Source organism: Ammospiza caudacuta, chromosome 7 (assembly GCF_027887145.1).
Source record: "Ammospiza caudacuta isolate bAmmCau1 chromosome 7, bAmmCau1.pri, whole genome shotgun sequence".
Taxonomy (NCBI): Eukaryota; Metazoa; Chordata; class Aves; order Passeriformes; family Passerellidae; genus Ammospiza; species Ammospiza caudacuta.
Genome location: NC_080599.1, coordinates 26569756 through 26582145, shown reverse-complemented (window position 1 = coordinate 26582145; position 12390 = coordinate 26569756). Strand labels below are relative to the sequence as shown.

At 39.7% G+C, this 12390-nt stretch overlaps 1 protein-coding gene across 1 annotated transcript in view; it reads left to right on the top strand.

Moving 5' to 3' along the window:
* Window positions 1-7910, top strand: part of DENND1B (DENN domain containing 1B) — a 150338-nt gene extending 142428 nt beyond the window's left edge. The window contains exon 23 of the mRNA XM_058808514.1: window positions 652-7910. Coding sequence (XP_058664497.1) covers window positions 652-1203 — 552 coding nt within the window. The 3' untranslated portion in view covers window positions 1204-7910. The remainder of the gene's footprint in view (window positions 1-651) is intronic.
* Window positions 7911-12390: the final 4480 nt, after the last annotated feature.

Genomic DNA, 12390 nt, shown 5'->3' with positions numbered 1-12390 from the left:
AGTTTTAAAACTTTCACCTAGTCACTGCTGTAGTATTAGCCAAAAAAGCTTAGTGTTTTTGAATTCCAGCACATGTCAGCTGTCCAACACTTACTTTTGCTGAAAGGGATCCTATAGTAGAAGATTTGTTACTGGAGCAGTGAATAGTGATGCAAATATTTATAAAGCTTGTAAAATTTTATATTATGAGTGTCATGCAGGGGTTAGATTAATAAAATGCCCGGTTTTGTTTGACCAAAAAACTTTAATATTGAAAATTGGTATAATTAATTACTGAAGCAAAGAGGAAATGCCATCTGGTTTTAGTTTTAGTCCCCCTCCCTCTCATATTATGGGTACAAACGAGAAAAGTATGTCTTTGTTCACTGTCAAGACTGCTTGTGCCAAGACTGAATGGACAGAGGAGACAGAAATCCTTCCTCTTTGTGGTACCAGAGGCAGTCCTTAGGCTAAGAGACAGTGTTCTTTGAGGAAATGTAAAAACACTTGGCCTTGCATTGTGTCTGGGATAGTTGTTTTGTAGCACTGAGCCCCAAAGGGAATCCATGATTTAGGAACCTATGAAATCCCTTCCAGTACTTGTGTTTCAAAAATACCAGTGTAGAGATGTTTCTTGTGACATTAACTATGGACACATGTTTTTTCTTTCAGAACAAGTCAAATGCACCTAGTGAGAGCAACCTTACCCTGCTCTGCAGCAGTGCTAATGACCAGGCAGAGTGGAACCTTGGCCAGGATGACAGTGTCCTCCATGGGAAGCAGCTCCCCCCATCACCAAGGAAGCAAGTTTCTTCTGGTGGCCAGAGAGAATCTCTCTCAAGGATGGAAGAAGAAAGGAGTGGCCAAACCTTTACTACTGACAAGATGGACACCACTAGTTTGACATCCCTGTCTCCAGTACAACCAAGTGCCCAGTTTAATTCCCTAGAAAGTTTCAAAGCAGGCTTTTCTTCCTGTCAGGATGCAAAGCCTAATGAAACACTAAGCAATACCTCAGAAGATCAGCTCCCAGCAGGTCTTGCTCAACAGCCATCCATTCTGGTCCCTTGGGAGAAAGGTGGGAAGGAAGGAGATGAAGCTCCAGAAGAAGGTGGACTTCTTCAAGAAGTGGTGTCATTATGTAAACTGAATTCTGCTTTTCACTATGGTTTAAATATTTCAAAGGATAGCTTATCCAGCAGTAGGAGTGGAAATAAAACGTAAGAAAAGTAGGAAAAGAAAAACTTGACTCCCATCAGATGTTAAAGGGAGACTACTCAGGACTCCATGTAACTCCATATAAGATGATAACCAAAAAATTTAAAGGAATAAGAGATCTTCAGTTGTAAAAATAATTCTCTTCAGTTGAGTGTGCATTTTCTGCCATTGGACATCTGCTTCTATGTTACTCAGTTCATTTGCTGGCTGTAGTTAGGTCCACAAAATGGAACTAAACGTATGAATGCACTCTCAAATCAGGTACTAGTTAGTCTCTATGTTTAAAATACAGCAAGTGTATGGTGCTTCCTAGCATTTGCTTCCTCTAAGCAGCAAGGGTGTCCCCTAAAGGTAGCCAGGTTTTGAAGGTACTATGTTAATCCCATTAGCATGAAATGAACCAAGCAATCTGATTTGTCTGAAATGTACAAATGTTAATATTTGTAATGAATAATAATTGCCTTAATCTTTTGAGAAGGGGTTTAACTGTCTTAGAAGATGAATGCAAATCTACAAAACAGCAATAATGATTTTCCATGGCAGGAATTTGCTTCAGCAAAGGTCGGGGAGGAAAGGAGACTTTTTATAGATTAAGGAATTTCTTGTGACTATAACTTGGAACTTACTCCAGACTAAAACTGTGGCTCTGTCTTCCAGACTTCAAAAAGGTAGCACGTGGTTTTCTCTCTTCTATAAAGTACATGAAGTGCTGAATTATAATGTGACATTTATTATTCTGTTTACAACTAAGACACTTTAAAGACACATTATCAGTTTCCCTAGGTAGACTAATTCACCTAAAAATTCTCAGAAAGGAAAGTGTAAGTGGAATTGATAGATATATATTATTTTTTTATTTTCTGCAGTTTAATAGTTGGAAATCTAATTTGTGCCTGATTTGTAACACTAGAAAGCTTAATTTATAGATTCAGTTTGAGACTGCATATATCCAACTCTCATTTTAGCCAAGTTGGACAACCAAAAACTTTCTAAATTTAGTGAAGAAGACGAAATGGTCCTGGTGTATAATGTATTTAGAACAAGAATTTGTCCTCCTTCTGGCAGTGTTCCTGACAAATATTTGGATATTTAAAGTCTGAACATTTTTGATACTGTATGGAGCAGCTCTTTAATTTTTAAAATTTTCTTTGTCTTTTTCCATCTCACCATACATACCTTGTCTCCCCAACATCTTAGGACAGAAGAGACAGTTAATCAGTTTCAGCAGATTGGAATTGTCAACTTTTAGGGATATTTGTGGTAAAGTTGGTAGAAATTGCACAGGGGTATAAAAGGAACTCTGCCTGAGAAGAATGTTCTGCTCTTCTAAGTCGTGAAACCTTTTTCCTTTCCCTCTTTGTCATGAATGATTTCTGTTAATCTCAGCCTAAGGCCTGAGTGAGCACATTTCTGGGGTTGGTATTTGGATCAGATTGTGCTTTAGTACTTCAATAATAGCTTGTAGCAGAGTTTCGTATCAGTTGCCTCACTGAGGTTTATTAATTATTTTCCTTCTAGCTGACACAAATGGAAAAGGGTTTTTTGACTGCTTTCTTACAAGGTAGCTGACCTAAGGGAATTGCTCCATGTCATGGCAGAGGCACTGTTTGGAACCTCACCAGAGAGGCTCAGTAGAGTGAGACCTGGGCTTAGTGCAAAATTTCATCTTGCTCCAGAATGACAAGGGCTGGGCCAGTACTTGCCATGGAGGATGAGCTTCCAGAATTAACTTTTTTTAATCAGTGCAACAAAGGTAAAACATAGTAAAAGTTCAAATCTTGCAGAAATATCTGTGTCTGATCAAGCATGAACATTCTGCAGGGCATCTGAATTGCTGGAGAAATCTCAGTGTTCCAGAGTTAGCAGTTGTACATCCAGAACTCTGTACTCCAAACTATTTGTTTATTCTTTGGTTTCCACTTGTGCATCAACATGATATGTTGTGGAATTTTGCAATACCAAAAAATGTTACTTGGCAAAATATTTTGCCCTATTAGAAATCAAAAGTATCATAAAAATAATTAAAATCTTCACTCTCAGTGTTCCAAGTGGGTCAAGCCAAGTGGCTCATGTGCTGTTCAGATGAAAAAGTTCCAGAGCAACCTGATGGTTCATTGTTTAAATCTGGCATTAGTGACTTGAGGGCATTCTTCTCCCTTGTGGGTAGTAAACATTGCCTAAGCATAGTGCTGCAGTAAGCAATACACAGATTTTTGTTCTTGTAGTACTTCTCACTCCTTCTTATTCGTCTCCTTGCATTTTGTGGTGAGAATTTCAAAGTTCAAATTTTCCTTTCCTCTGCACCTCACCTGATGTTTCTATCCATGGTTCAATCTAAGTTGCTTTGTTTCCTTCATTTATTAAAGTTAGTAAACAGTATTAATGTTTTAAGGAAAATAGAAAAAAAACAGAAATTATGGCCATTATTACTTTCAAAACCATCAAACACCTAAGTCCAGGAATGCTGCCAGAAAATGGTTTTCAAAAATTACTGTCTAATACAGGCATAAATCTTACTGGCTTTACAAGAGGGTTAGATACTGAACAAACGATCACATAGGTTGTTCCATTTTCACCTTTGTGGAATAAATATGGAAGCCATGTGAGACTGCCAATATTCTTAAGTTTTTATTAGGATCATAAAATTGAAAGTTTGATAGTGGAATCTTTCAAAATCGAGGCATTGTTGTAATAATTCACAGCTTCATGGAGTGAAAATGCAGGCAGAAAAGAAGTAAACAGATTAAATAGAAGATGGTAACATTCAATTTAGACTTATTTTAATTTCAGTCAAAATGTTTCTGTGCTTATGCTGCATTGTTTCCTTACTATTTACAAAGCTCATAGTTTGTTTACAATCATTAAATAATATGTCTTTTTTTTGGTTTTGAACCTTGTATGGGTTCAGAAATAGCTTTGTCTTATATATATGTTGATTTTAAATGTAGGTACATTTTTTACTCTGTAATATACAGGATCTTTTCCACTTACTATCAGTGATCTTTTAAAAAGGCTAATATTTGTGCCTTATTTGAATAGAATTGCCAGTTACCAAATAGGTAAGAGTCCAAACTGATATTTCTGGTTCAACACTCTTGTTCTCTGTCCTTGTGATAATATAAAATTGTTTATTGGCTACATATGCAGTATTTTTAGTACCACAGTGGGTTCTATATTAAGATAAATTTTCCAGGTCCTGTACTTTGCAAGTTTTATACTTGTATGCTTTTTAGTTGTGGAAATCCTTCTAGTGTCTTTGAAAATCATCAACATTGATCACCAGCTTCTGGTGAGAACTGAATTCTGCTCAATCAGAGCTCCTGTGGTCTTCTTCAGAGGCATGTCTTTTCTTCAGGATCTCAAAAATCCTCCTGTTTCTCCTGTTTAAGGGAGATACCAGGATATTTGATTAAGCTTTGTGGTCTGTTACTTACACATAGGAACAAATTTCTGATGTTGAAAGTCAAACCAGGATTCGAGATTAATATTTTTGAGTTCATTTTGCATAGATGTCTGCCTAAAATGAGCTGTATCACTCATCTGGTTTGGGAGGAAAAAGTAAGGGCAGTGGAAAGACAAAGGAATTCCTGGGCTGTGCCAGTGCAGTGTGGTGAAGCAGAGCCTGGAAGTCCACAGGAGAGATAGTAACTTGGAAGAATTCCAGATTTCACTTCTAACTCAGTTACAGTGGTTCCAGCTCAGTCTTTTAGGTAAAAGTAATGCTGCCTGTGGAGCTAACTCCCTGTTGGATTTGCAGAATGGATAATATGTTGTCCCAGTCAGAGCCTTCCCATTGACATGTGTAGAGAAGGAACGAGGAAAACTGCAGATACCAGGGAAGGTCTGTGGATGCAGAGGTGATCCCTACCCACCCTCTATGCATGCAGAGGGCAGTCTGTGTAGAATAGGCAGTGGTTTGCTCTTCCATCTCACATTTTTGGGCATCATGTAGTTCTGAAAAATAGACTTGTTCTGAAGAAAAAAATGTAGTTGTAGAAGTTGTCATAGAAGTTGTTGACTGAACCCTTCCTTGTCATTTAGCATTTCAGTGGTGCTGCTGCTGTTGGGGTGGGATCATCAGAAACTCTCAGCACTGGCTGAAGTCCCCTCTCAGGCATTGCAACACAGACTTCAGGCAGAGTTTTAGACAAGTGATGGGTGCTTCTGAAAATCCCACCCAATCTATTAGAAGAGTGTTTTAGACCTTAAAATTCTGTTTTAGATGTCTTCTCAGGTTTTAGGATGAGCTAGTTTACAACCTCGTGTTCTTGTAACCAATGTAAAGTCTAGGCAAAAGAACAGTTACCCCAGGTGTTTAAAACAGCTTCTCTTTATCCACCTGCAGTCAATGATACTCAGTTCTACAGAACAATGTTTTGTTGGTGCAGCTGTCTAATAGAATTGCTAGGAGCATCTAAAATACTTTCTCTATGCATGTAAGTAATCAAAGAAACATTTCATGCAATAATCAAGTGCCAGCATGAGGCCCTTTTGCAAATGCCCCCTGTGTGATCCTGACTGTACCCTGTCCTGCAGGAAGAACCCCTAACCATGGACCTCCCTGACGCCTCAGGGAGAGCTCAAGAGGAGCTTTATTTCCAAGGAGTTAGCATCTCCTCCATTGGCACCAACCTCTAGCCCAGGTGCTGCGAGACTCTAGCCAGTGAATTATTCCCAACAGCCTGAAATTTCAGGCTAAACAAATGTGGCTAATAAACAGCTTCTGTATTGCAAAGCTCAGGATGGTGAAGGCTGTCTGTTCCCAAGGTATTGCAGTAAATCTTTGAAGAATGAATGTAGAAATAACTGCACCAGCAAAACCAGTATGAATAGTGATGTGACTTGTCTTCAGTAACTTCTTTGCTGCTATTAGGCATGTCTGTCTCTGTTGTTTGCTTGTTAGCAGAATCTGAGCTGAGGAACGTGTCCTCATCTTCACCCCAGGAGCATGGACCAGAGCTGGCCTTCAATTCATGGTCCTCAGGGTGTTGAAACTAAAGGAATGGAAAGGGATGATATGGTTTGTTTGTACAAAACCTCCCTTGATCCATTTTGCCGTATCTGTTCCACAGTTCAGTCAGTGGCCAGTTCAAAGTACTTGACAGGTCTTGCTGAAAGCTGCGTCATTTATTCTTGTAGAGTTTCCTGGTGAGTCCACAGCCACCTCAGTCTAGAGGGTCATCCACAACCCATGTAGCTGGCAGGGCCATTGCCATCCTCTGCTGGGTTGGGGTATGAAGCAGGTAACACAGTTGGAAGTTACTCCAAGGTGTACTGTAGTAGAGGGTACTCAATTGAAATGTACTATTACTTAGCTCAGTACTAACAACACCTGTATTTAGAATCCAGTAACAGTATTAGCATTTGGAAAATAAGTTGAGTTCAAGTATGTTGACATTTATTGTGATTCTGTGTGAATTAATGTTCTTTCTGTTAAAAATAAGGGAGCAACTTGGTTGGAAGGGGGAAATGTGTTGACTTTCAAATCTTCAGTGAATTTTGTGCAATATTACTCCTTGTTTTAAAGTAATTTAGTAGTGCACATCTGCTTTCAAGCAGACCCATGAAATTGTATTTTTTAGAAATGTGTAAAATTACATGTAACTTTGAAATACAGTTGTATGATAAAAACATGAAGAAATCTATTCTAATGAGGCAAATGTATATTTTTAGTGACCGGGAATGATTATGGATGTCACAGTCTGTAGAAATAATAAGGCCTAAGCCAATATTCACATACCAGTAGTTCCAGGTAACTCTTAAAATTAAAACCTGGTTAAATTGAAGTAAGGATAACTATTAGAATTTATGGTATTTAGTTTATGCTTTGATCACTTGTTAATCATAAAAAAGCTGAGGTGTTAAGCACTGCTTTTCAGGACCAGCAATGACCCCAAGAATTTAGTTTGTGACATCCATAATTATCATAAGTCATTACTTAAAACATCTACTAATGTTGCCAGTATCCTTTTAAGTTTTTGTAAATTAATTTCTTTGTATATTGATGTACATTTTCTTTTAACCTTTGGTTTTTCCTTGAGACCTTCTTTAAATTAATATACTTGAATGAGGCAATAAAGCACTGTGGAAGAGCTAATCTTGGTGCAGCTTGCACACATGCACATCACATCTGTTACTTCATCATTTTTGAGGAGGAAGAGCAATTTAAAATGCTTATATATTTGGAATACTGTTAGTTTATGTTTGTTAATTTTAAATATGATGAGAAATGCCTCAACATGGAACAAAGCAACACCATGTAATTTTGATGCTTCTCTTTTTTTTTTTTCTTGGATAACATTTTTTTGATGACCCTTGAAAACCATTCCCAGTAATGTCTTTATTGTGAGTCTTTAATACTTAAAAGAGAGGCATAAAGTACAGGATACATTGAGATTTTATTGATAATTTTGAGATTAAAAAATCTCACCAAACAACCAGCATTGTCCTTACAGTTTTGAAAATTTAGTTACTGACCTTTTAACAAAACTAGAACCAAATTTACTCCATGCTTTTGCACCTTCTGGACTACTGTTCAAAGTCATCTTGAGAACTGTAATTCTGACCTTAGACTACTGTTAGTAGTGCACTGTCTAGATGTATTAAGTGAGCTGTGATGTGTGGTGTAGTTTGTTTTTTTCTTTTTCCTTCCAAAGTTTGTGGCATCAGTAGAAGTTTTTGGTAAATTCCACGTGACCATAAAGTGCCCAACACTGTACTATAAAATAAAATTTAACAATATCTAAATTCCTTGGGTGATGCAGGTTCTTGTTTGATGGGTTGATCTGATGAGCATTTTCATGCTTATCAGGCATAAAGATTGATATGATCCAGTATTATTTTAGAAGTTTTTCTCCATTGAATGAACATTTCATTTTCTCAAATACAGAGAAAGCAAAATGTGTTTCCTTGAATGCAATAATGAGTTGATTAGTGCAAATGTTAAATGTTGATGTCCTTTGAAATTCCAGTGATATTTTGGATCTTTGAAAAACTTTAGCTAATAATTCCTTTTTGTTAAACAGTTTTTCTTGGGCTCTAGATCTTCAAGTTACTGCCAGAAAAGTAGGTATATTATCTTTTTTCATAGGTTAAGAAATCAACATATTAAGAGGAAACGAGCAAGAAAAAGGTACAGTAATAACTGATGGGTGTTATGGTTTGAACCTTTCACATTAGATGTTTAAAAAGGTAATAATAATTGTGATCTCACCAAGTATTTTTGTGCTGCTCAGCCAAGTATTACCAGAGAGATCTTGGGGATCCTGTTGAGAGGGAAGAGGGCGCCTGCCTGACCTCCTGTGAGAGCTGTGGTGGGATCTGCTGAGGGTGAGACTGTGCTGCAGAGAGCTGCTGGGGCCTGCCCTTTTTACAAACCTGGACAGCCCCTGCTCTTCTGCCCTGCTCCCCTGGGCTGGCTGCAGCCCCTCCTGCACCTTGTGGCCCTGTGTGAGCCCCTGGCACAGCTGTGCCCTGCCTTCATCCCCTCCCTCTGCTCTGGGGAGAGGCTGCTGCAGAAAGCACCTCTTGGCTTCCAGGGAGATGGGGGGAAAAGGAAGGTAGGTTTTATCTGTAACTTAGGGGGGAAAAACAATCTGTAAGGGGTGAGGTGACCCTGACTGGGTTCTGCTGCTCTATGCTTCTCTGGGGGAGGGCTCCTGACTCTTCCCCAGCTCCAGCGTGGAGGAATTCCTCCATGGGCTGTGGGTGGATCTCTGCCCGCATGGACTGCCCTGGGCTGCAGGGCACAGCTGCCTCACCATGGGCTGCACCAGGGGCAGCAGGGAATCTCAGCTCTGATACCTGCAGCACCTCCTGGAGCAGCTCTGGCACTTGGAGCAGCTCCTGGAGCATCTTCTGGAGCAGCTGCTGCTCTTCCCTCATCACTGACCTCGGTGTCTGCAGAGCTGCTGCTTTCTCATACTCCCTCTCCTCCCTCTCAGCTGCTATTGCACAGGGTATTTCCCCCCTTGACTGTGTTATCCCAGAGGTACTGCCACTGTGGCTGATCAGCTCAGCCATGAATCTGTCCTGGAGTCTGGCTGGCATTGTCTCCATCAGAGATGGGGGAAGTTTCTCACAGAAGCTTTTTAATGTAGTTGGAGGTGTATGATGATAATTCAGCTGGAATTTTCCATGGAATGGCTATGCATAATCTGTTATTCACTCTTCTATATTAAAAGCATTTTGATACCTTATGCAGGCAAACCATAGACACTATGGTTTCAATATTTATACAGTCAATCCACAACTGATGAGAAAACTACAAATTATCTTGATAGAAAACAATGAGGGTGTGATTTTAACACTTGCTGTTAGATCTGTGCTAGCTTACTGCAGCCAGCAGAGTGGTACCAGCTGTGAAGTGTGGAAGCAAAGGGATCCTCACTGCTAGATTAAGCATGGCACATCTTGTAGTCATTCCTTTGATTTTCTACTAGATGTGTTGAAATTCACGTGTTAAAATGATAGCTATGAAAATGAACTTTTTGTTGTAGGTCCAGATTATGAGTCAGTTGAAGATCTTATAAAGAGAATCTTTGCTGAAGGAGTGGGGAGCTATGAAGTCTTTCAGGTAAAGTTCACCTGCTTTCCTTAGTTTTTTATCTCAGGACATTTGAGAGTATGGTTGCAACATGCCTTCTGTGGATGTTTGAGTCAAGTTCTTTCAAGCCCAAGAATGAGAAAGGACTGAAAATGAGGAGGTAATACCAAAAGGCAGTCTAAGTTAAGTAGCAGATTTTCCACAGATGGTGCAGCAGGACTCTTCCTGTCTATACAACACCAAGTGTCTGTGAAGAACTCAGAGGGGTTTGGGCTACCAGCCCTATGGTACCACCCTGGGTACCAAAGCTGGCTGGTCTATGAGGACTTGTGTCATTTGAGGGAAAAATGCAGCTCAAAGCACTGATTTACTGAGGACTTACTTAGAAGGAGAAATCAAAACCACTCCTATTCACTAGTAACTTCTTGGTTGTGCCTCAAAAGCAGATGAGAATTGCTTTTGCAACTCATTTTCACACAGTGCAGCTGCAGCCGATCCTGAATGATGGGCAAAGCATTTCATTTTCATTCCAGAACTCACTGTGTGTTAACCTCATGTTCACAAAATGAAAAATAACTTTATCAAATTCATGGATTTAGATTTTTATTTGATGTGACAAGCAATAACAACAACAACAACAAAAACCTAAGCAATGCCCGGAGTGTTGTTGTGGGTTTGCTGGTGTTCAGATAAAGCAGAGGAGAGTCTCTCTGCAGATTTTCACCAGTCAGAAAAAAATGCTAACAGCTTCTTGCACTTCAAAAGCCCAGAGCCAGTCAATCCTGTTGGAAATCATGTATGAAACATAAACAAGTACTAGTTCTAAAAGCAAAGTTTGGGAAGCACATTTGGAATATGCTATGGGCTGTATATTATTTCCTTTTTGTGACTGCCTGTTTCACATTCCTTCTGAAAGTTGAAGGGCTGGGCTCCTGTTGCTGTACTGCTCCACTTTTTTTTTATTTTTGGGTCCACTTCTTCTCTCAAATAATTGTCACTGAAAGATTGGGAAGAAAGCAGCAACAAACCCCCACCATACAACACTGAAAAAGAAAGGTACAGTGTGGCCTAAAATGCATCGACTAAATTTGGTTGTGAGGCTTTTCCTATTAGGTCTGTTACGTGTTTTTAATTGTTAAGTCCTAAACTACTCAGTTTCCTGGATGAGACACAGTGTGGATGTACTCTGTCACGTACAGCTTACACAATCACTTGCCTACAAAAGTTTGTTTTCAGCTGTGTATAATTCTGTGAATAACTCAACTAAATTGTCGTACTCAGCCTTGAAATGTGCTTTAGAAGTGGTAGTTACAGCAGAAAGTTCTGTCCTGCCTACAGACCTTAGCTCAGTTCCATCCTTGCATTGGCTCCACATTCAGTAAAACACCACTGCATGGAGTCAGCAGTGTTCTGTTCACTGCTCCTTTTGAGAAAATAACCTGTTAATATAGTGCCACCTGTTTAGCAGTGAGGAGGATTATGTACCTAAAATGTTCAGCTGAATAATACATACAAACATCTGACATTTGGCCTGCTCTGAGAATAGGCGACATGCTTATTTAACGATTTTGAAAATGTTAAAGTGGTGAGGTAGAAATTAAAATGTCATTTTAAAATATTTGTATTTAACTTATCTGATTCAGTCCTATTCTACATTTCCCCTTGGCATATTCGTACTGGGGGTCACGGCAGCAGTCTGACACCACAGATCCTCTCAACGATATCCTGAACATTGTTGGCATTTCAGCCTAATTAGTTGCATCCTATTTTGTGATTTGTCTTTGGTCCTTTGGGTTGCTGGCCCAGGATTTTTTTTTAACCTTTTTTTTTTTATGCTCATCATTGTCTCATTTTAAATGTCAATAGACCAGTATTTGTGTAATTGATTTTTTCCCCTTCTTTTCTCCCCAACATCAGAAAATTCGACAAGCGATTTCTACATCTGAGGCAGGCTACACAAGAAAAATCCATCCCAGGACTGAGTGACAAACACAAACTAATCCAGTCTGTGCAGGTCCTGAGTGCAGCCACATATTTTTCTGGCCAGTGCTCACTGTTACCCATAGTTCTGAACCAGAATGATCTTCTCTGGGACTGGTTTAATAATTTGTGCTACCACTGGGCCGCCTCCAAAGGCAGATCTGCATCTCTTCTCTTGGGCTCATTTCTCATGCAAAAACCTGCTGGAGCTTCCTTCTCCCTGGGGTCAGGTTTATCACGGTTCTCTATGATCCTGCCATGGATCCCACTGGAGGAAAAGGCTTGGCACTGGGCTTCTTCAACTGAACACTGAGGTTTTATACATTCCAGAAGGAAAGTTTCAAACTGCTGGTTTGCTTTAAATGACCCTCACTTGTGGCCACAGGAATATTTAAATATCTGGAAGAGCTGCAGTCACTGACATGTGAGGATGGACTGCCAGAAACTGAGGGACAGGAGCAGGGCACCTCTTGCTCTTCTGGTTTGCTCCTTTTCCTGCTTTGTCACTGGGATCTAGGTCGAGGTTGCTCCTTTTGTGGGTGTTTCTAGGTCCTTGTAGCCAAGATGCGAAGCACTGTTCCCACAGTGGTGCTGCAGGCAGCCAGCAAGGAGAGCCTGATGCTTTTTCCTCTAAAATATGCCTGGGCTCCTGGCTGGTCCTAAAGTGG